Below are 25,543 nucleotides of genomic sequence, written 5' to 3' on the forward strand. Positions count from 1 at the left end.
CTGAGTGTATGGTCTGGTCAGCATGTGATGTCCTGAGTGTGTGGTCTGGTCAGTATGTGATATCCTGAGTGTGTGGTCAGAATGTGATGTCCTGAGTGTGTGGTCAGCATGTGATGTGATGATGGTCGTACAGTCTACCCCCTCTCCCCTCTGTTCGCAGCCCGCTAAGCCCCACCCCCTCACAGAAAAAGGCGTGGCCACAACACAGTCTGGCTCACCGAGGAATTACCCGATTCCCTGGCAGCCCAATCAGAGCCTGACCTCGCGCAGGATATTGGCAACTCCCTGTGTGCACAGAGTCTTACCACTGCGTGCGGCACAGCAGTGGCTAATTTATGCAGGCCCCTAAAACGGCATCCCAATGCACAGGCACGCCTGTGTTCGCCCAACCACCCCCTGTCACCATCCACAAATGGCAATTCCTGTCAACTAATATCGGAAGGGATCTGCGTGCACGCTGCGTGTAGTCTGCGTACGCTTACCCGACCGCACTGGCTAGTTTGTGCATATGCTGTGCGATGCATATGCACGCGCAGTACAAAACCATCGGCCAAGTGTGTGCGTTCTCTCCTGTGCTTTGCTTGCTGAATCAGGCCCAATGTTATCCTCCTTATGGGTAGACATATGCAATATAAGTGTGGTGTGGTGTGGTGTGGTGTGGTGAAAACTCGCTAGCTTCTATGGAAAAGCTACATAATGTGTAGCACAGATATTGGGGCTTTCAGTTTTCAGAAAAATCTGACATTTTGTAACTAGCTTAAGCCTCTGCAGCCGTCAGGATTAGTATCATCACTTGCTCCAGACCCATGCTAGGTGCAAGAGGTCTGTCAGATACAGGCTTCCTTTCCCTGTACACAGAAGACTCAGAATTGCGCAGAGCTTTAGATAACATGCCCACGACGCTCCCATGACACTCCTGCAAGTCCTGTCCCAAAACGCCCTATTTCATGCAAAGACAGACTCGGTACCCAACACAGAATATAACAGACATAAGCAAAGATGTATAAAATGGCTTCTGCACATGCGCTGTATGCAACAATTTGTGCCTTTGCACAGAGGGCTCGATTCAGACCCGCTCGCTAGATGCATTCGCAAGCAGCCAAGCTTTGCAAATCCCGCGATTGCACGGCAAGGCATTAGCACGCCCACTATGTCTTAGCATGCGATCGCGGTGTGTATTTAGACGCCCAACAGCCTGTCTGAAGATGCCTGTTTTCCCACGTCATCTCCAGGAAGTGTATGCAACAATCGGTAACATCGAGTACCATCGGAAGCGAACGCAGCACTTGTGGTCGACCATACCCTACCGCAAGCACTGAGTGCTTCAGTGTGTAAAACAGCCATGTGTTAAGATTCTCAGACACACCTGCGTTCGCACCACCACTCCCTTGTTTCCATCTACCATCCCCTGTCACCACCCATAAATGGCTTGTTCTGTCACTCATTCTAGCGAGCTGGCTATGCGCAGCGAGCGAACGCTTTCCGATCACATGGACTAGTTCACGCACGCGCACTGAGATACACACGCATGCACACATTGCGAAACATCGGCAGCTCCGTGCGAACGCAGCCTAGCGAGCGGGTCTGAATCGGGCCCAGAGATCCATCCGACTCAAGGCTATATTTACTAAAGGTCGATTTTTATACATTTTGATTGATTTTAAAATAGATAAACATATAAATACAAGGGATCTGTCGTGCTGTTTGTTTTGTTGTAGCAGCTCACTTCTGGTTAATACTAGACTAATAGGCAGGTAGGAGCGCTAAAATATTAAGATAAATGTGAATATAAAGCCAATTAAACGTATAATAATCTAAAACTAATAAAATTAATAAAAGTCAAATAAGATAAATTGCTGCTAATAAACCCCTTTTTTCCACATACTGTATTTTATTATTTTAATCTGATTTGACGTTTATTAATTTTATTATTTTTATATTATTATTCGTTTAATTGGTTTTATATTCACATTCATCTTAATAGTTTAGCACTCCTACATGCCTATTAAAATAGATTAAATCATTCAAAATCGTTCAACATCGATGTTGTGTTTCTGGGCCTAAATCACACATTTACTAACAGACATTTTTTTTTTAAGTATTAGTAAATATGTTATTTAGGCCCAGAAACACAACATTGATGTTGAACGATTTTGATCGAATTTTAGCGATCAAAATCGACCTTTAGTAAATATACCACTCAGAATCTGCCCTTATATATCAGACATTTCTCTCTATTGAAAGCCATACGTTGCAAAGAAGTGGTTAATAGAAAGGGTATTATTGTACATTGCATTTTTAAAAAGAGAGGGCTAATGTTATCACTATCCTCACAAGGCACAAAATCCTCGGTTAAGTGCTCTGAGGGTGCAATCGCAGTGACTACGCAGATCCGTCATAGAGTGATTGACAGGAAGTGCCATTTGTGGGAGGTGACGGGGTTGGGGAGTTGTTGGCGAAACGCAGGCATCCCAGTGCATAAATTAGCCACTGTGATGGTCTACGCAGTCTGAGGTCTCATATCGTGTGTGGAAGTTACAATGTCTGAGTAAGGTCAGGGCTTGTGCAAGTGTGTGTGAGACTGCGATGGTACTCGACTGTACCGATGGTTTCCCAGTCTTGCTAAGGATTATGGATGTGTGTATGGTAAAGTGGGCGACCCTGTGTAGTGCTGCGACGGGATAGCGATCGCAATGGATTAGCATACTATCGCCGTTGAATTGCGTTGGGAATCGCTATTGCATACGCAGTTGCGATCTGTAGTGAATCAGGCCCAGAGATCCATCTGAAATCACTTGCAGCAGGTATAGGGCTGGTAAATGGGTGCTGATAACTCTGCTATTTTGATGCGACCCCCTCGGATGGTGTCACCCAGTGCAGCCCACACCGTCCTAGTGAGGCCACTGACAAGAGATGCACCTCCAGAATGACACATGTGCATCTGTGTCTACTTTGGGCACATTATATGAATACCGACCTTCCAACCCTCATTACGCTACTCTAAGCATGGGAAGTCCTCATACATGTAAGATGTAACCGAATCTGCATACAGGTGCCACGCAACTCTCTTTTGTCCATATGCGTGGTAAGGAAACATGTATATTATTAAATAGAAATATGCACACATCCCACTTTATATGAGCGCCAGTGTTTTTATATAAAGTTATTTGGAATCGCAATGTGGGCAGAGATTCTATTTAACTTGCTTTATTTTTAAATGTTTCTTTACGCAGCTGGAACCACTATAGACACAATCATAAGAAATATCTGCTACTTTCTGAATTCTCCTTCAGAAAATGTTTTTTTTTTTCTTTTCTCAAATTTTGTTTGTGCAGAATTATTTCCCCGTCATTGTGTACAGCACTAGTATGTCTTCACACTTGTGCAGGAAGTTGTGACAAATGTATGGGTTGGTCATAGTGGTTTCAGTCGGAAATCTTAACTAGCTGAGAAGCTCATTGCTTATTTTTATATTGAAGGACAACTCCTGACACGAGCGAACTACTCTTTGTACACGGCAAGAAAATGTTGCTTGTGTGGTTAGTCCTAGTTGCTGCCAGCCTTGTGGAAGGTAATGTAACGCAACCCCACTACTTTTCTAATTAGATAATATGGATGATACAGTATGTTCTGTAAAATAAACTAAGATGGAATAATTGAGCACAGTCACCAGTTATATCATTGGCACTATACAAGTGAAGTATTATTTATTTGAAACATGTGTATGTGTACGTGTGTGTATATATATATATATATATACATTATAATTATATTATGATTATTTCAGCAAACGTCTTATGGGTAATATGTGTGATATTTTGTATTTGTCTTTATTCTGCATACCAACCCATATTTATTCCACCACCTCCTCTTTCAGCCATTTCTATTTTCAAAAAAAGTGCCCTGTATTATATGAATTACATTATGTGCTACCATTACCACTTTGCCCTGTGTTGTGAACTGGCAGAATGAAGATGGTGAACTGTCATTAAGTATTTATAGAGCATAGAAACGCAAACACACAAAGAACAGTATAAAGTAAATAATAGATGCTGAGCTATAATGACCATATAGATAAATCTGGCAGATGCTTATGGCGTACTGCTCAGGGGGCTGCAGATAAATTATGTTCATTTCACTTACATTTTTCGGGGATTTGAAATCTCTTTTATTGGTACTTGGTCCACATATATGTACAGTACAATTTATGGTATTGAAGAAAGAAACATGACCATATGGGGTCCACAAAAAGTTATTTAGGACATAACAGTCTAATGGCCAGGACAGTGTTAGCTTTAGAATAGTCCTGAATAGTTGCAGGCAGACTAAAAGATTGGAGTTGCAGGAAAGGAGTCTGGACAGTGGTCCTTATGCTGGCCATACACGCTGCAATTATCGGGATGATCCGCCCGATATCGGCGGATCGCCGCGATAATTGTAGCGTGGGGGGGCGACCGAGGGTTAAATATTGCTCGGTCGGGCATGCTGGATTGTCCAGCATGCCCGTCCGATGCGATATTTACCTGGTAACTGTCGGCCGCATCGGGCAGTGTATGCCCAGCGCAGCCGACAGACAGACATTTCCTGTGTTCCTTCCTACGGAAGGAACAGGGAAATGTCTCCTCCCCCGGGGGCGGAGCACGGATGTCGGGCTATACAATGTGAGATTTCTCTCACAGTGTATGCCGGCGACATCTGCGGCTGGCAGCCGGCCAGATAAAATGTCTGTCGGTCTGACAGACATTTTATCTTGCCGTGTATGCCCAGCATTACTGATTATTATTATTATTATTATTATTATTATTATTATTATTATTATTATTATTTCCATATTCCAAATCTCCAGTAATATCAATACATTATGTTTTTTACATTATATTTAACCAGTGGTCCAAATAAATCATTGCAAATAACATGCACAAAAATAAAAGAAGGAATGATCAAAAGGCAAAATAGGTGGAGGTGATGCCATGTTTAGATTACTTTGATTGTTTTGTGAAGACAATATTTTTATGTATTTATTTTGTACTATTTGTATATTATTGCCCTTAATGGGCCTTAGTTCTATTTATTATATACCATTATTTTTTGTAAAATATATGTTATATTATTGCTCTGATGAATAAAAGAAATTTTTTAAAAAAATAGGTGGAGATGTGATAAACCAGAGGTCAAAAAGCATCCATTTATCAGTTATTGGGGGAAAAACTAATAGGGCGACAAAAAGGAGGATAAGGAAAACAAGATGGCAGCCTGTAGGAATATAGAGTAATTGTAGGTGCATGGGAAATAAACATGAGTAAATGTTGTTTTTTAAAATATATAAAATGTTATTGCTATAAATTAATTAAAATATACTCCTCCTGAATAATAAACCAGTTCATGGTCTTGTGACGTATACATAGTCAATACACTCTACACACAATTTCCTTTTAAAATTGCAAAATAGGGTAATGTGGGGAGCTAAACGGAAAGCTGATTCATGTGATGACGCAGTTCAAAGATTATGTCTATAGAACGTTTCATGGAAATGTTTAAAAATAGTCATAGACCTTAGCCATATTATCCCATTCTCTCAAGTATTTTGAGTTAATGTGAGGCTATTCTAGACCTATATAAAATGTTATCTGCTGAATATTTTTAGAATTACAAGTAATTGGACTGATCAATGGGAACAGCACTAAATCCTAAAGCTATAAAATAAATAAAGATGTTTGGAGATGGTGCCAACATAAATTAAGTCTTGAGTTTAGTCTTGTTAGGCCATCATGGATATAAACGGTTTGTAAGAGATATGGCAAGGAGGTATTAGGGGCTCTGGATAGCACTAACATAGAATAGAGTAATATCAGTATCTAGATGTAAAGAAATGTACTTGCACCACAACTAACAGTATTATTTTTATATATACACTGGTCACTGGAATAGTCTACCAATAGACAATCTTATTAAAACTGCTAATTATTATAGTTTTTCTTCTGTACAGTCATTAATTCTCCTAATACTTTATAGTAACTATGCTATATAAACTACAAATTTGTAGTTTAGACTTTAACTTCTAAATGTGGGAGATTTCAACAGGAAATGGCAGGAAGGGTATGAGCATGCAGGCTGTTGTGTACAGCGGTATGAGCATGCAGGCTGTTGTGTACAGCGGTATGAGCATGCAGGCTGTTGTGTACAGCGGTATGAGCATGCAGGCTGTTGTGTACAGCGCTATGAGCATGCAGGCTGTTGTGTACAGCGGTATGAGCATGCAGGCTGTTGTGTACAGTGGTATGAGCATGCAGGCTGTTGTGTACAGCAGTATGAGCATGCAGGCTGTTGTGTACAGCGGTATGAGCATGCAGGCTGTTGTGTACAGCGCTATGAGCATGCAGGCTGTTGTGTACAGCGGTATGAGCATGCAGGCTGTTGTGTACAGCGGTATGAGCATGCAGGCTGTTGTGTACAGCAGTATGAGCATGCAGGCTGTTGTGTACAGCGGTATGAGCATGCAGGCTGTTGTGTACAGCGCTATGAGCATGCAGGCTGTTGTGTACAGCGGTATGAGCATGCAGGCTGTTGTGTACAGCGCTATGAGCATGCAGGCTGTTGTGTACAGCGGTATGAGCATGCAGGCTGTTGTGTACAGCTGTATGAGCATGCAGGCTGTTGTGTACAGCTGTATGAGCATGCAGGCTGTTGTGCACAGCGGTATGAGCATGCAGGCTGTTGTGTACAGTGGTATGTGCATGCAGGCTGTTGTGTATAGTAGTAAGACCATGCAGGCTGTTGTGAACAGCAGTATGAGCATACAGGCTGTTGTGTACAGCAGTATGAGCATGCAGGCTGTTGTGTACAGCGGTATGAGCATGCAGGCTGTTGTGTACAGCGGTATGAGAATGCATGCTGTTGTGTACAGCGGTATGAGCATGCAGGCTGTTGTGTACAGCTGTATGAGCATGCAGGCTGTTGTGCACAGCGGTATGAGCATGCAGGCTGTTGTGTACAGCGGTAAGACCATGCAGGCTGTTGTGTACAGCGGTATGAGCATGCAAGCTGTTGTGTACAGCGGTATGAGCATGCAAGCTGTTGTGTACAGCGGTATGAGCATGCAAGCTGTTGTGTACAGCGATATGAGCATGCAGGCTGTTGTGTACAGCGATATGAGCATGCAGGCTGTTGTGTACAGCGATATGAGCATGCAGGCTGTTGTGTACAGCGGTATGAGCATGCAGGCTGTTGTGTACAGCGGTATGAGCATGCAGGCTGTTGTGTACAGTGGTAAGACCATGCAGGCTGTTGTGTACAGCGGTATGAGCATGCAAGCTGTTGTGTACAGCGGTATGAGCATGCAGGCTGTTGTGTACAGCGGTATGAGCATGCAGGCTGTTGTGTACAGCGATATGAGCTTGCAGGCTGTTGTGTATAGTGGTATGAACATGCAGGCTGTTGTGTACAACGGTATAAGCATACAGATTGTTGTGTATGGTATGAGCATGCAAGCTGTTGTTTACAGGGGTATGAGCATGCATGCAGTTGTGTACAGCGGTATGAGCATGCAAGCTGTTGTGTACAGTGGTATGAGCATGCAAGCTGTTGTGTACAGCGCTATGAGCATGCAGGCTGTTGTGTACAGCGGTATGTGCATGCAGGCTGTTGTGTATAGTGGTAAGACCATGCAGGCTGTTGTGTACAGCGGTATGAGCATGCAAGCTGTTGTGTACAGCGGTATGAGCATGCAGGCTGTTGTGTACAGCAGTATGAGCATCCAGGCTGATGTGAACAGCAGTATGAGCATCCAGGCTGTTGTGTACAGCGGTATGAGCATGCAGGCTGTTGTGCACAGCGGTATGAGAATGCATGCTGTTGTGTACAGCGGTATGAGCATGCAGGCTGTTGTGTACAGCTGTATGAGCATGCAGGCTGTTGTGCACAGCGGTATGAGCATGCAGGCTGTTGTGTACAGCGGTAAGACCATGCAGGCTGTTGTGTACAGCGGTATGAGCATGCAAGCTGTTGTGTACAGCGGTATGAGCATGCAAGCTGTTGTGTACAGCGGTATGAGCATGCAAGCTGTTGTGTACAGCGATATGAGCATGCAGGCTGTTGTGTACAGCGATATGAGCATGCAGGCTGTTGTGTACAGCGATATGAGCATGCAGGCTGTTGTGTACAGCAGTAAGAGCATGCAGGCTGTTGTGTACAGCGGTATGAGCATGCAGGCTGTTGTGTACAGCGGTAAGACCATGCAGGCTGTTGTGTACAGCGGTAAGACCATGCAGGCTGTTGTGTACAGCGATATGAGCATGCAGGCTGTTGTGTACAGTGATATGAGCATGCAGGCTGTTGTATACAGCGCTAAGACCATGCAGGCTGTTGTGTACAGCGATATGAGCATGCAGGCTGTTGTGTACAGCGGTATGAGCATGCAGGCTGTTGTGTACAGCGGTATGAGCATGCAGGCTGTTGTGTACAGTGGTAAGACCATGCAGGCTGTTGTGTACAGCGGTATGAGCATGCAGGCTGTTGTGTACAGTGGTATGAGCATGCATGCAGTTGTGTACAGCGGTATGAGCATGCAAGCTGTTGTGTACAGTGGTATGAGCATGCAAGCTGTTGTGTACAGCGCTATGAGCATGCAGGCTGTTGTGTACAGCGATATAAGCATGCAGGCTGTTGTGTATAGCGGTATGAACATGCAGGCTGTTGTGTACAACGGTATAAGCATACAGGTTGTTGTGTATGGTATGAGCATGCAAGCTGTTGTTTACAGGGGTATGAGCATGCATGCAGTTGTGTACAGCGGTATGAGCATGCAGGCTGTTGTGTACAGTGGTATGAGCATGCAGGCTGTTGTGTACAGCGGTATGAGCATGCAAGCTGTTGTGTACAGCGGTATGAGCATGCAGGCTGTTGTGTACAGTGGTAAGACCATGCAGGCTGTTGTGTACAGCGGTATGAGCATGCAAGCTGTTGTGTACAGCGGTTTGAGCATGCAGGCTGTTGTGTACAGTGGTAAGACCATGCAGGCTGTTGTGTACAGTGGTATGTGCATGCAAGCTGTTGTGTACAGCGATATGAGCATGCAGGCTGTTTGTGTATAGCGGTATGAACATGCAGGCTGTTGTGTATAGTGGTATGAATATGAACATGCAGGCTGTTGTGTATAGTGGTATGAACATGCCGGCTGTTGTGTACAGTGGTATGAGCATGCAAGCTGTTGTGTACAGTGGTATGTGCATGCAAGCTGTTGTGTACAGCGCTATGAGCATGCAGGCTGTTGTGTACAGCGATATGAGCATGCAGGCTGTTGTGTATAGTGGTATGAACATGCAGGCTGTTGTGTACAACGGTATAAGCATACAGGTTGTTGTTACGGTATGAGCATGCAAGCTGTTGTTTACAGTGGTATGAGCATGCAAGCAGTCCTGTACAGCGGTATGAGCATGCAGGCTGTTGTGTACAGTGGTAAGACCATGCAGGCTGTTGTGTACAGAGGTAAGACCATGCAGGCTGTTGTGTACAGCGGTATGAGCAAGCAAGCTGTTGTGTACAGCGGTATGAGCATGCAGGCTGTTGTGTACAGCGATATGAGCATGCAGGCTGTTGTGTACAGCGATATGAGCATGCAGGCTGTTGTGTATAGTTGTATGAACATGCAGGCTGTTGTGTACAACGGTATAAGCATACAGGTTGTTGTGTATGGTATGAGTATGCATGCTGTTGTTTACAGTGGTATGAGCATGCAAGCTGTTGTGTACAGCGGTATGAGCATGCAAGCTGTTGTGTACAGCGGTATGAGCATGCAGGCTGTTGTGTACAGTGGTAAGACCATGCAGGCTGTTGTGTACAGCGGTATGAGCATGCAGGCTGTTGTGTACAGTGGTATGAGCATGCAAGCTGTTGTGTACAGTGGTATGAGCATGCAGGCTGTTGTGTACAGCGGTATCATAATGCAGGCTGTTGTGTACAGTGGTATGAGCATGCAAGCTGTTGTGTACAGCGGTATGAGTATGCAGGCTGTTGTGTACAGTGGTAAGACCATGCAGGCTGTTGTGTACAGCGGTATGAACATGCAGGCTGTTGTGTACAGTGGTATGAGCATGCAAGCTGTTGTGTACAGCGATTTGAGCATGCATGCTGTTTGTGTATAGCGGTATGAACATGCAGGCTATTGTGTACAACGGTATAAGGATACAGGTTGTTGTGTACAGGATGTAGTCCAGGAAGCCAATGTTTAAAATGCCGAAAGCTGGCATCCCGACTGTCTAATCCCGGCATTGATTTAATGATAGGCATCGAAATCCCAAGAGAGGGTTAGGGCTAGGCTAAGGGAAGGGGGGGGTTAGGGTTAGGCACCCCCGGGGGGAGGTTAGGGTTAGGCACTGTGGGAACGGTGGGGTTAGGTTTAGGCACTTAGGGGGGGTTAGGGTTAGGCACCCCTAAAGGAGGGTTAAGGTTAGGGGGGTAGGGTTAGTATTACTTACCGAAATCCCCTGTCGGCATCTTCACCCCTTTCCCGGGCTTCCGGTGTTGGGATTTGAACCCCGGGATTTAAATACATACTGATCCTGTTGTGTACACCCCCTTTAATGGTAATAATATGCAGCATATCCTTCTGTATACAACTATTGTATAGTGCTGAAGATATCCTACAACATGTCTTAGTAAGACACCTAGCAACAGATTTTAGATATACAGGAAAAATACAGATTAATAAAAATTCAAGATATACTCAATATTTCTTTTTTATATCATTAATACAATGTTAGAACAGCAATCCCACAAATTAGTTTGGCTTTTAATAGCAAGTTAAGTACTTTTTACAAATGCATCTCTTCCAGCCTCCTGGGCCGTTCTGGGAGAATAGGCAAGTATGGATATAGTCATTTATCTTAACTATCCTCCTACATATCATTATTTCCTTTCAAGCTCACTCCTTTGGAGGAAGAATAAAATTGCCTGAAAGCCACAATCTCTGTAGACTCACAACTCTCGGCATGCAGTATCATGTGGTGGCAGAGCCGGATTAAGGGGGGGGGGGACGACAGGGGTGGTCGTCCCTGGGCCCCCACACACGGAGGGGCCCCTGCTAGTGTAGTGTAGACTGCAGTGAGCGCGGCCACACTACACAGTGACAAACACAGAGCCGCCGCCGGCAGCTGTGTGTTTGTTACAGGCAGCAGCCAATGAGAGTCAGACACTCATGAGCTCCGCCTTCCGGCTCCCCCCGCAGCTAGTGATGATGGGAGAGACGTCATGACGCTGACGTTTCTCCCATAGTGCAGAAGAAGAGCCGGGACTCAGACTGCGGCGGTCAGGTAAGTTGTGATTTTTTTTTGAGTGTGTGTGTGCAAGGGGCACTGCATATCAGGGGACAGCTGCAGAGAGCACTGCATAGGGGGGCCGCTACAGAGGGGGTGCTGCTACAGGGTGCACTGCATAGGGGGGGCCGCTACAGAGGGTACTGCATAGGGGGGGCCGCTACAGGGGGCACTGCATAGGGGGGGCCGCTTCATGGGGGCACTGGGGGGACTACTAGGCTCAGTGCATAGGGGGGACTACTACTGGGGGCAATGCATAGGGGAGGACTACTACCGGGGGTAATGCATAGGGGGGGACTACTACTGGGGTCACTAATAAACAGCACTGCATAGGGGGGGACCACTACTGGGTCAGGGGGCCCTATATAAGGGGCACTACTGGGGGCACTGTATAGGGGGACCACTACTAGTGGCATTATATAAGGGGCACTGCATAGGGGGGGACCACTACTGGGTCTGGGGCACTATATAAGGACCACTACTGGGGGCATTATATAAGGGGCACTGCATAGGGGGACCACTACTAGGGGCACTGCATAAGGAGCATTACTACAGGTGGCACTGCATAGGGGGACCACTACTGGGGGCACTGCATAAGGGGCATTACTACAGGTGGCACTGCATAGGGGGAACTACTACAGTGGGCACTGCATAGGGGGAACCACTACTGGGGGTACTGCATAAGGGGCACTGCTACTGGGGACATTGCATAAGGGGCACTACTACAGTGGGCATTGCAAGAGGGGCTTTACTACTGAGGTGAATATAAAGGGAAAAAAATGTTCCTAGGGTGACAAGAAACGGTGGTATATAGGGGCCCCCACAAGTTTGTTGCCCAGGGGCCCCCACAGACCTTAATCCGGCCCTGGGCAGAGGTGGGAGAAGGAGGATGTCACAGTGCAGACAGAGCTCAGAGGGGCATTCCTAAGCCTCTCTCCTTTCTACCTCATGTGCCATGTGACTTTGGTTTCCATGGTAGTTCAGAATCATAAATCATTAGCAACAACCTGAAGAAAAGATTGGAAAATACTAAACACCAACATTCTTCTTATGGAATTTCAATGTGATTTATGGTAAAAAATAAACAAACTAATAACCAACTACCAGGCATTACTATAACCCATCAATATTTGCCCTCTGATTTGCCTGTCCATTTGTCAGCAAATAGGGTGCATGTACGAATCTGTCCAATATGAAGTCTGTCCTTTTCTCTTAAAGCTAAAGAAATAAAAACGATTCTAGGAGGAACGGAGGCTTCTCTGTCTTGCATCAATAAGAATTGCCATTTAAGAGTATTGTTACCATTTATCTGAGTAGTGTTCATACATTTGTCTAGGTTTCCCTGTGAAGAGAGAAAGATACCAAACGATCAGATGCAGACCAGAAGACAACTCAATAGCCTGTGTTCAAGAACAATCCATTTTTGATCAAGCCCAACAAAGTAATAACATTGATTCCAATCCAGTGTAAGTATATAATTAATTAGTATCACTGATTTATGTTATAAATAAGATTCATTTTAATAAAATGCAATTCTGTGAAATAAACCAGTTTCATGTACAATATTATATGACTGATCAAAGTTCGGAGCAAAACAAAGAAAAGGAGTAACTTTACACATTGGCAAAATCACGTTACGCTGCAGCTGGGGCAAATGTAAAATGTGCAGAGAGATTGAGACCCACCATACACAGTACAGTATACACACTACCCAATAATCTTTTAGTTCCAAAGTATCCTTTTCATTTCAAATCGTCTCGCCTATATAGAATTTCTGTACACACTGTCAGATAGTTGTGCTTTATAGCTGTAAAACGATAATAAACTATAATAATGGCTGGATTGAACTTAACATGGGGGGTGGAGTAGGCACACTGTCACAGGGAACCTAAAGAGGAGAAGTAGAGTGAAGGAGGATAGTACAGGCGCCTGGTGAAGCAAATGATAGGCATTCTTGAAAACAGGTGAAGAGAAGGGGGATGCTACAGGTGCCAAGTGAAGCTAATGACAGCAATACTTGGGCACAGGTGAGTGCCCTCACTTACAGGGGTATTCAATATGGGAGCGATAACATTGTTTTTGCGTTAATATCGGAGGTATGACGTCATTATCGCAGGTTTTACTTTTACACTGTATTCAATTTCAAAGACTTATCGCAGTTTTGAAAAGTCTTTGATAAAAAACGGGGATAACTTTTCACCATTGAATAGGTGTCGAAAAAAAGTGCAGAATTGGGGTTTAGGGGTGCAGGCTTAAAAAAAATAGCCTGCACCCCTGGGAATGACATTTAAAAAAGAACTGTGTCAAAAAAGTTTAAAAAAAAATAGGGACACCCCAAAAAAATTAATTTAAAAATTGGGGTGAAAAAAAAATGGGAAAAAATTGTTTAAAAATAGGGAAATAGGTTCAGGGCTATTCTGCAAGTATGCGGCAGGTGTTTTCTAGAATAGATTTATAGCGGCAGGTGCACAAATGCAGAATTTTTAAAAACTTACTTTAGGGACTAAAAAATATGCTAGTACCCATTTTCATGTACCCCAAATTTGATGGGACCACTTAAAAAAACGAAAAAAATAACCTAAGTGCTCTTCTGCATCACTTCTTCAATGTCGGGAAAAAAACACACTGCTGCGGCTATTTAAATCCCCGACTTTCATAGTGTTCCCCCATGTTTTTAGAACTTTAGGGGGGTCTTACAATTTTTTTAAGGAAAAATTCGTAACTTTACGCAAATCCAACTTCGGAGTTTCCCGTTTTCGTTAATTTTATATTGAATACGGGGATAAGCGGGAGCACACCCGATACTTTAACGCAAGTAAAAACTCAGATATGAAACGTTAACTTCGACAGTGAAGTTAACGTTTCATATTGAATACCCCTCTTAGAGTGATGTAGATGGCACATTGCAAGAACTACATCAGGGGATGACCACATTCCTCAATTCATCTCCCGTGGGATTACACATGCCTTCATGTCCTGCCACGGTACATGACCATGTGAAAGGCATGCTGAGATGTGTGGTTGCATGGCAAATGGTGTGCCACACACTGCCTTCACCTGCGCTACAGAAATTTGTTAGTTTGCTGACTAGTCATGGGAAGCCACATCATAGCTGATTTATATATACGAACGCCCACAAATGTTTACTATAAACAGCAGACAATGGGCCGAGGTCCTTATACACTGCGCTTTCTAAATGATACCAAAACTACGGGATGGACATAGAGTGTGCAGCACATGCTATATCGGGAGCCAATCCGATGAGATATGGACCGACCATCAGGCCCTGGTGATTCATATATGCTACACAAATATCAGACTGAGCAGACAGACATAGCCATATTTGGCAGAGAATCGCATAGTGTTTACCCAACATTAGATGTGAGAGGGGCATGTCAAAGCTCATATCTTATGGGGTCCATACATCAGCGACGAATTGCCGTGATCCCGCGATGCTGCAACCCGGCATTGCAGGATCGCAGAAATCCAACATGCTGGATTTCGTCAATTTGACGATCGTGATCAAAAAATTATTGCAACTGTCAAATCGCCGACATTTAACATGACAAATGTCTGCGATGCAGCGATGGATTGCAGAACATCGATGGTGGGAGGTCGGCGTTTCCACCCGGAAACGCCGGTATTTCCCATCGCATCGCCGGATCGAGAAACACACTCATTGATGTATGGGTACCTTAAATTGCAGTCTAAAAATAAAGCTGTCCAGCATTTGTGGGCTACATGCAAAAGCAGCCTGTATTCACCCCACATGCAAAAACAATAGATGTACGAGGCCTTGCATTGCAGCACGGTTTCTATAGTTGTAAAGTTACTGCTTATGTTTGCTTTGCTACCAACTCAGAATCAGACCCTATATTTCCAGACTAGTAATATAATGAGGTGAATAAGGGAAAAGGTGAAGAAAGGTGTTATGTATAGAATCATGAGGACACTGACACTATAATCTCATCACAGCTATTGTTAAACATCTAGCACAATCAATTTCTGTGCATTATTTGAGGTGCTAACTAGTTTTCCTCCTGGAATATCCTCCTGACATAGGGGAGACATGGTCACTGATCTTCAGACTTTTCAGGAAACCTACATGTTTGGTATTATTGCGTAACACCTCATGTTTACAGCCACTCTAGTGCATACTCGCCAACTCTCCCTGAAATAGTAGTAATACTTCTGACTCCCTGAAGGGTCTATCAATCTCCCTGTTTTCTCGCCCCCCCCCCTCCCTTTTCCGCACATCCATGATCTAAACTCACCAAATTTCCAGCACTATATACTGCTGCACCTTTGTATAGCCAGCACCTCCCCAACCATTTACCTCACCGCACGTCACTGGAACTCACTGCACTGTGTTGCACCCTTGGATCTGCAATCTGCATCCTTGTCTCAGCCTCAGCACTTGTTTTTGCCTCGTGACCTTGTGTCTTCCATATATGTATTAGTCTGTTATATATCATGCTTTCCCTATTGTACTGTTTTACCCATGTCTATTATCTACCTTGTTCAAATTTAAATTGTATTACTTCCTTCTCTGTCCTGGTCCTGTCACCTTCTATAGTTCATTATGCTATTCCAAGTCATGGGATATTCAGTATCTAAGACAGTCCCAAGGCTATAGTCCCAAGAATACGCTGAGACCAGGAGCTCTCTTTTCTACTAGTGGTGTGGGGGTGACAGGTCCCTCACAATCCTTGTGGTATTTCTGCTGGGTCCTTTTAGGTGTAGATTTGATTCCTAGTACTGACACTTTCCTGACTGATTTCTTGTCCTGGTTTTAAGTTTTTGCAGCAATGATTCGGTGGGCTATCATTTATACACTATTCTGACAATACAAATTATTTTAACTCTAGGGAAGCTTTTTTCCCTATGTCCTTAGCGGTCAGAAGTTTGAATAAACAGAATCCATTGACTTCATGCCCTTAGTTGACAGATTTACTTAGGCAAGATCAAATAATGACTACCGCAGGGGTGTTTCTAGAGAGGAGGGGGCCCGTGTGCAGGCTCTGTCCGGGCCACCTACTCTCTCTTCGGCAGCCAGTAGCGCTCGGCGCTGCACCTGTAGACTCTGGGCACTAGAGTGTGTGCAGGTCACCGGGAAAATGGCGCGGTGACCTTCAGCTGGATTGTGTTTAAACCCTGCACCGTGCTGATTTGCATAGAATTGAGTGCTGCCTCATACCCCATGTACACACACACACCGACATATATATTTATATATAATATATATATATATATATATATATATATATATATAAAAACAGAGTTCAGTACAACATCACATTCAACGTTTCAGTGCCCTTTATTAACTACTTTGCTATTACATAAAATAGTGTTTTGCAATTACCTTGCACTGATTTCCAAAGCTACAATAACAGGACGCATGACCGTAATTACAAGTTAAATGATTATTGTTTTGATAATATTGTTGCTTTCAATATTTTTAGGAATAAGAGAGTCTTTCCCTTCCCACCACCAGTCCCATTTTCTGCTGAAGATTCTAGCTCTGGAGATGGAGTTTTCTTAGGAGAGGAACCCGGGTCTGCATCATCTTCTGAAACAGAGTCTAATGAGATAAGGGATTACAGAGTCAAATATAACATGTTTGAGGACAATAATATTGTGTAAAGATGCACTGATATTAAAGCAGATTGAATAGAAAATGCTCAGCCAATTGTTTTCTGCCTGTGTTTTGTCGGTAGCTTCTGCAAGAAATTTCTAAGACTTCCTGTTGGCTTATTTGTGTTGTTACTGATATTATTACATTAAACTTTATTTTAGCTTTTTCCTTTATCTCTATTACTCATACATATTTAACATGCTTAAATGTAGCAGTTTTAACAGTTACGGAAGGCAGACATCCTAACATTATATTATAGCTACGCCTGGTGGTGGCATCATCATACATTACTGTTAAATCTCTAATAGGGGACATCTATTTAAAAGGCTATTTGCTAAAGTAGTATTAAAATCAACTGAATTGAATAGACCAGCTAAAATAAACTGTAAAATGGCCTAGTTATGGGGAACACTGATTTGGACACTCTCGGCCTGATTCTGAGTTGGAACTTGGACGCAAGGATAAAAGTGGATGGATATCACGGACATCAAAACCCCTGGTACAAAGAAATTGCTGACTGCAAGCACCAGACAAGGCATGTGCAGGGCCGTAACAAGAGGTGTGCGACCGGTGCCACCACACAGAGCGCAGGGCTCTGTGGATGGCACTGTTGCCGCCCCACTGCTCTTGCTTCTGACTACCAGGGTGCCTGGAATGGAACTCTGCAGCCAGGATCACTGCTGTGGTGCTGCTGGAGTAACCTTTAGACGCTCTAGACAGGCAGACTGTAGACTGCTGGCACCACCCCCTCCGCACAATGTAATGGCGTCATGCACCTGACGTCATGACTAAGGGGGCGGGCCATCACAGGGCACATTTAAGCCCTCTTATAGCTCTGGCATATGCACATGGGCGGATTGATCTGACCACTGACGGAGCACTATTCCAGTGAAATAAACGTTTCTGAGTGGTAACTGGGCAGTGGCCATGTGAATGCATGCAACTGACCCATCTCATAGGAGCATCATGGTAGTGCAAGCTGACTTTTGTGCTCAATCAGGTGGACCCTTGCAATAGCCTAAAGAAGTAAGTAGGCTACCATGGCCATAAGGACAAACTGTCTTCTTGTGAGTCCATCTCAGAATCAGGCCCTATACTGGCCAGGTGTATTCCAAAGGATCCCGCATTTAGACCAGCGGTTCCCTCATCCTCAACCCTCATGTTTTCCCAGCAGGTCATGTTTTGAGGATTTCTGTCTGTGGAAACTGGAGGGATCATTACTGGTGCAACATAATATATTATCTCACCTCTGCATGATTAACAAAATCCTTAAAACAAGACCTGTTGGTTGCACTATAGGGCTGGAGTTGAGAACCCGTGATTTAGACCACACCTGACACCTCCAGCAGGGTGTACAATTGTGTAAGGTTGTTTGGCTAGTAATGGAAAACTCCTTAGATGGAGTTTTTTTTTCTGCATACATTGTATCTTCTTACATTGTTGGTAAAATCAGATTTATTAAACAAAAGACGAAAATTGGTAGAAATTATTGGAATAAAAAGAAAATCACTGTGTTGTAGATCAGATGTATATATTATTTAGTCTTCCTCTAAATATAACGTATGCACACAGTATTAAAGCCAACACAGTGCCACAATGAAATCTATGTGCCACACCGCGTTGTGAAATCCAGGGCACTCTACGCTGCAGGGAGCATGACCACACTATCATATGACAGTATCTCCCTGGCATGCCCAGGTGGTCCCGATCCCGGGTCATCTTAACGTATGTATGGTCACACTGGGAAGCTGCCCAGGGCTCCATGATTCTAGGGGTCATTGAGCAGGCGCAGGCTGGGCCAGGGGACATCTACATGGAGTTTGTGGTCACTTGCTCCATGCATAGGGCAACTGGCTGAGAGGTAAAGAAAGATGCTTTCTGGCTGCTCTTATTGTGAATTACACACAATCACAATGGCCAGACAGCAATTTCCACCTGCCTCCAGGCCTGCAGCCATAAAGCTGAATTACAGAGAGGACACAGGGGAAACATCCCCCCCATGTCCCCCTCAATCAAGGGACCCCCCATATCTTAATTACAGCTGCAGTGCAGAGCAAGAACTGCACTGCGAGCTGGAGAAGAGAAAAGGAATGTGAAATTCGTAATCCTCTCTCTACTTCATGTTTTTTTATAAATAATTATAAAAACATTGCCGTGAAAAAAATGTATCAACAGATTAATAAAATGTAGTTTAATAAGATATATATGTGAGCTTTCAGGTAACAAATATGAAATGCATAAAATAAATCACATTAAAGACATATCAATACAAAATATGTAGCAGTATTTATGTGTATTTATTTTAAACTGCAACAGCAGTAACAGTACTTGTATCCAAATCACCACAGCTCCACAATGTAACCAAATGAATCCTCACAGCTCCGTCCAGCTAAAATAGAGAATGTCTCTGTGTGTAAATTAATCCTAGATCCACACACTTAATAAATATACTTGGTGTTGTTTTTAAAAAATTAAAAAATATATATAAAAAAATCACCATATAGGAATCGTACTCAATTAGTGCATTGTTCGAGTGGCCACCAGAATATTACATTATATATATATACATATACATATATATATATATATATATATATATATATATATATATATATATCTTAAAGGAGAAGGAAGAGAAAAGATGACTCTTTGTTGGAGGCACTCTTAAAGTAATATGAATAGATTGAAACTTAACTTTTATTTTTTTTAGGTTTTAGAAAATAAGGTGGAATGGGTTATTTTTCAACCTCCAATAATATTTAAATACAACTGATAATTACAAACAAACATAGAAAATCAATATAGTTCACTGCCAATTTTTGTTAATACAGGCAAAAGGCGATTGTTGTAAGTGGTTAGATTCAACACATTATATATATATATATATATATATATATATATATTATTGTTCATTCAAAAAACATCCCTTGTTATTGAAAATAATGCCAGAAAAACCTTCCTTCTAATTTTGAAAAAATATCACATTAACATATCTACATAGGTTCTAGTATACTTGAAGGAGTATTTTGACAGATGGTTTATCCTGCATACATACTGTTATAGGAGATATCATTGTATCCATTCAGTACCAATATCTTGCAATGTGTTGTAAATGCAGTTGCTCAAGAGTTATTCTGGGCATACACTACCAGATAAAATGTCTGCCAGACCGACAGACATTTTATCTGGCAGCCTGCCAGCCGCAGAAGTTGCCGGCATACACTGTGAGAGAAATCTCACAGTGTATAGCCCGACATCCGCGCTCCGCCCCCGGGGGAGGAGACATTTCCCTGTTCCTTCCGTAGGAAGGAACACAGAAAATGTCTGTCTGTCAGCTGCGCTGGGCATACACTGCCCGATGCGGCCGACAGTTTACCCGCTAAATATCGCATCGGAGGGGCATGCTGGACAATCCAGCATGCCCGACCGAGCAATATTTAACCCTCGGTCGCCCCCCCACACGCTACAATTATCTCGGCGATCCGCCGATATCGGGCGGATCGTTCCGATAATTGTAGCGTGTATGGCCAGCATTAGCAGAGAGACAATTGTTATTCATGTAGCAAGAAAAAAACAGAAAAACAAATCCCTACAGTTTTTTTCACTCAGTGGATAGGACTGTGGACCTGATTCAGCTTTGGAAATAGAGTGAGATTTAGCACGTAACTGATCATCTTGGTGAAACCATGCTGCACTGCAGGTGGGGCAGATTTAAAATGTGCAGAGAGATTTAGATTTGGGAGGGAGGTGTCCAAACTGACATCAAAAGTGCAGTGTAATAATAATGCTGTGCAGTATTTGTGGGCTACAAAAGTATTTACACTACATGCAAAAAAATGTATGTATTTACACCCCTTGCATTGCAACATGGTTTGTTCAGGTACACTGTTAAGGGCTATCTATCTCTCTATTCCCAAAGCTGAATCAGGCCCTGTGTTCTATCCACTGAGTGAAAAAAACTGTAGGGATTTGTTTTTCTGTTTTGTTTTTCTAGCTACATGAATAACAATTGTCTCTCTGCTAGCTCTTGAGCTGCTGCATTGCAACATATTAGTACTGAATGTCTCTCTGCTAACTCTTGAGCAACTGCATCGCAACACGTTACAAGATATTGGTACTGAATGGATACAATGATATCTCCTATAACAGTATGTATGCAGGATAAACCATCTGACAAAATACTGCTTCAAGTATACTAGAACCTATGTAGATATGTTCATCTGATATTTTTTCAACATTAGATGGAAGGTTTTTCTGGCATTATTTTCAATAACAAGGGATGGTTTTTGAATGATCATATATATATATATATATAATGTGTTGACTCTAACCACTTACAACAATCGCCTTTTGCCTGTATTAACAAAAATTGGCAGTGAACTATATTGATTTCTATGTTTGTTTGTAATTATTGGTTGTATTTAAATATTATTGGAGGTTGAAAAATAACCTCTTCCCCCTTATATTCTAAAACCTAAAAAAATGAAAGTTAAGTTTTAATCCATTCATATTACTTTAAGAGTGCCTACAACATAGAGTCTTCTTTTCTCTTCCTTCTCCTTATTGATACTGTTCTGACTCAGGGGAGCACCACCAACCAAGGATTAGGAAGCAACCACTGCTATTGCTTTAAATTTTCTTAAGTTGGTCTGTAATATTTTTCATAATGAGTATATAGTGACTGCCACTATTTTGGATTGGCCAACTTAGATTTTTTTTTTTTTTTCCTAGTGCTGGTCCCAATCCTTTTGTCTATATATATATATATATATATATATATATATATATAAATATATATATACATATATATATATATATAAAATCTTATTAAACTACATTTTATTAATCTGTTGATACATTTTTTTCATTTTTACAGTGCTGTTTTTATAATTATTTATTCTTTCCTTTTTTGGTTTGCCACCATTTAACAGCTGCGTGAAATGAAACAATGTATTAGAGGGTTTCCCTTTTAGCACCAGAGCTACTATATATTTTGATCATGTTTTTTATGTTTAAACATTGATTTTGTTGAAAGTACCAATAAATCTAATGGTTTAATTTTATTGACTGTTTACAATTTTTTTTACCATGAATGGGTGGGTATGGGTCCCAGAACATTGCCTGGCCCAAGATGATTTTTCCCTCACCCCAAGACAGACTCAGCCCCGGGTACTCTGTATACACTTCCTCCCCTTTGGGCAGCTTGGATCCACATAGAATATTTTTCTTTTTGTCCACCCAGAAGATATACAGGTGCCCACACACTCCCATGCTGGACTCTGGGGTTAAACCTAACTTCAGAGTCCATCTAACTGTTATTTTACAACAAACCCTGTCACCAATTCCAGTTCTTCTAATACAATAATACCCAGTGCATCCCCATCTACAGTATTTCTCAATGAGATTTAAGGGACACTGGGATCATCTTTATTTCATTAGTTACTATTGTTTGCATTAAGATTACTGTGTTGATTGAAGTACACCTGGAAATGTGTTTTCCCATATGCATTGCACCTAGAAAGGCATCTCATTTACAGTATAGACTGAGGCCTGGTTTCAACCCTTCCAGGGTACATGGAAAATCCAAGTTGTTTTGCAGGGAGAGAAGTGTTCTGCTGAACAGGAATGTTACATCAATCCACCATTTGCTTGTACTCCAGCTCGTCCATTGCTTTTAAATAATCTCATTCAGCAGACTAAAATCTTGCTTTCTTCATGGGGGAGTATAACTAAGCACACTCACACACCTATACTGCACTAAAGGCCCCCATACATCAACAATTGATTGCAGCAATCGTGCAATTTGCAATCGATTGTGTATAAAAATCTTTCCCTTTTTCAATCGATTGTGGCAATTCTGCAATCGGCAATTGTTTGAAAAAGGGAAAGATTTTTATACACAATCGATTGCAAATTGCGCGATTGCTGCAATCAATTGCTGATGTATGGGGGCCTTTAGAAATGCCCCAATCTACCCAGCTGCTCCAATCAGATAATGCAACATTGTTTTTCTCCTGGCAGACGTTCCATACTGGCCCACAAATCCATGAGTTTAAAAACAGTAGATATGTGACTGACCCCTGTGTTTTGGTTTTAATTAATTATTGTGTTTTGGTTTTGTCAAAACCACCCTCAAGTGATTTGTTTTGGATTCGGTTTTGGTTTAGTTTTGTATTCCTTAAAATCAATATAAATCAAAACAAATTTGATAAAAACCACTTACATGCAATCCAAAACCCGAGTTCAGTTTTTAAATATGAGTTCCAAACTGACTGCAGCCCTGAGCTGGAACTCGGTACCCCTTGGAACCCCAAACTTAATCCAAACTGGGACTCAATTCGATTCGGAACCACTAAGTTCGAGTGTGTTCCTATTTCCTGAAAACCGAACCGCACCTCTAAAAAATAAATGAGCAAAAGGTATATGAACTATGGGGGAGCACTTTTTGTATGTTACCTAATAATAATAATAATGTTTGTTTATATAACGCTTTTCTCCAATAGGCCTCACATTATTATTATTATTATTATTATTATTATTATTATTATTATTATTATTATTGCATGTGTATTTGGACAAAAAAAGGAAGTGTATGATTACATGGATGCTACACTCTCCTCTGTAATGTGGCAACATCACTTGTGACATACACTACAACAGATACAGAAGTGGGCAAATAACCACATTATGAAACTTTGCCATATATTTTTTTTTTAATTTAAATAAAAACAAACATTACATTATTTTCTGTGGGTAAAGAGGGGAAGAGCAAATATTAAAAAAAACACATATTAAAAACACTGGTTGTCTACAGAGTTAGTCAACCTGTGCCACTATGGCACTCCAGCTGCTGTGAAACTACACATCCCAGCATGCCCTGCCACAGTTTTAGCATGCCCTAACAGCAAAACTGTAGCAGGGCATGCTTTTATGTGTAGTTCCATATAAGAATGGATATCAGAAACCCAGCATCGAATGGTTGCCAGGCTCCTGACCAGTGGCGTAACTAGGGTATTTGGAGCCCAGGGCAAATTGGAAAATGGAGCACCCCCCCCCCAATGTGTGAAAAATGGGCATGGTCATATGAAACAAGGGGTGTGGCCACTGAAAAGTTGGTCATGTCAACATTACACACACCCCTTTCTCGTCACTCTGGGAATATTCCGTACCATTCCATATGCCCCTTAATGCCCCAAACAGTAGTGCCCCTCTTGCAATGCCCACTGTAGTAGTGCCCCTTATACAATGTCCCCAGTAGCAGTGCCCCATGTAGTAGTGCCGTTTATACCCCCTATGCTGTACCCCTTACAGAGTGCCCCCAGTAGTGGCCCACTTTTATGAAGGCCCCCAGTAGTGATCCCCCCTATGAGTTGCCCCTTATACAGTGCCTTCAGTAGTGCAGAAAACACACAGACATACATACATACATACATACACACACATAACACTGACTTGACTTACTTGAATCCCCCGCTCCTGCCACACCCGCCGCTGTAAGCCACTGTCTGCTCCTCTGTCCTACCACTGGGTCCTGCTCGGTACTATGGGAAAGATGTCATGATGTCATGATGTCTCTCCCATCACCCTCATGAGTGAGCTCCAGCCCAGCTCTGGCAGTGGGCGCAGCAGCCAATGAGAGTCTGTCTGACTCTTAATGGCTGCTGAAACACACACATCGCCTCCACGGTAGTACGAGTGTACTACCCAGCGCCGGCGACGATGTGTGTATAACAGTGTAGTACGGACCGCACTCACTGCAGTCTGGAATACACTGGCTGACTAGGGCGGGCCTGTACCGTGGCCGGTGGCACCACCCCACGCCACAGGTCCCATGGTGCCCAGGGCATGAGTGTCGGTGGCCCTGCCCTAGTTATGCCACTGCTTCCAACATCAAATTAAGAGATGCAATGGCAACTAGCCATAGCATCGCAACAATTCAGTAGTATAACCATTGTGATGGTTATACTTGCATCCAAAAAGGGAGAGGAGCCTGTGGGAAAGGGGGCGGAGACTTGCGGCTCCCCCCCATCCACATCACTGTGGGGGCATGCCCAGCACTCCGAAATGCTGGGCTGCTATCTGGCTCCCCCTACGCTGTGAATAGATGCTGTGCTCATGCACACACCATCTATTCTCCTGTTGCCTACACATGCTTTAGCTGAGCTGCAGACACTGAGTATCCACAGCTAAATAAAACAGCTAGCTATCGGATGGCCATCGGAAAGCTGCATCCATTGGCTGGCAACCATCGAATTCCGGGTATTTGATGGAGAAAGTACTTCCATCAAATCAGACCATCGAAGGTTGCTAACCATCAGCTTCCGATGTCCATCCCTAGTTCTACAGCATCTGGAGTGCCATAGGTTGCCTACACATGGTCTACTGTACAAAGCCTGGGACCTAATTTACAAATGATCAAAGAGTAATTATTTACCCTATGTACTCCTGTCACACACACAACTACTTACACTTCAAATGGACAGTGACTTACACCAGCCAATCAACAATTAGCTCTATTTCATCGAATGCAGTTTCGACAATTAGGGTTTCTGCACTTTTTGTCTGTGTTAGTTAATAAATAATAATAAAAATAATTTAA

The 25,543-nt window shown here is 42.8% G+C and overlaps 1 protein-coding gene across 1 annotated transcript; it reads left to right on the plus strand.

The window, feature by feature from the left end:
• Positions 1–3,477: 3,477 nt before the first annotated feature.
• On the plus strand, positions 3,478–17,111 carry SRGN (serglycin). The gene is made up of 3 exons (XM_088473870.1): positions 3,478–3,571; positions 12,646–12,775; positions 16,772–17,111. The coding sequence occupies exons 1-3, from the start codon at positions 3,526–3,528 to the stop codon at positions 16,950–16,952; spliced, it is 357 nt and encodes a 118-aa protein (XP_088329996.1). The 5' UTR covers positions 3,478–3,525; the 3' UTR covers positions 16,953–17,111.
• The last annotated feature ends 8,432 nt before the right edge of the window (positions 17,112–25,543 follow it).

This window comes from Taudactylus pleione, unplaced genomic scaffold, assembly GCF_031769625.1.
Source record: "Taudactylus pleione unplaced genomic scaffold, aTauple2 ptg000016l, whole genome shotgun sequence".
Taxonomy (NCBI): domain Eukaryota; kingdom Metazoa; phylum Chordata; class Amphibia; order Anura; family Myobatrachidae; genus Taudactylus; species Taudactylus pleione.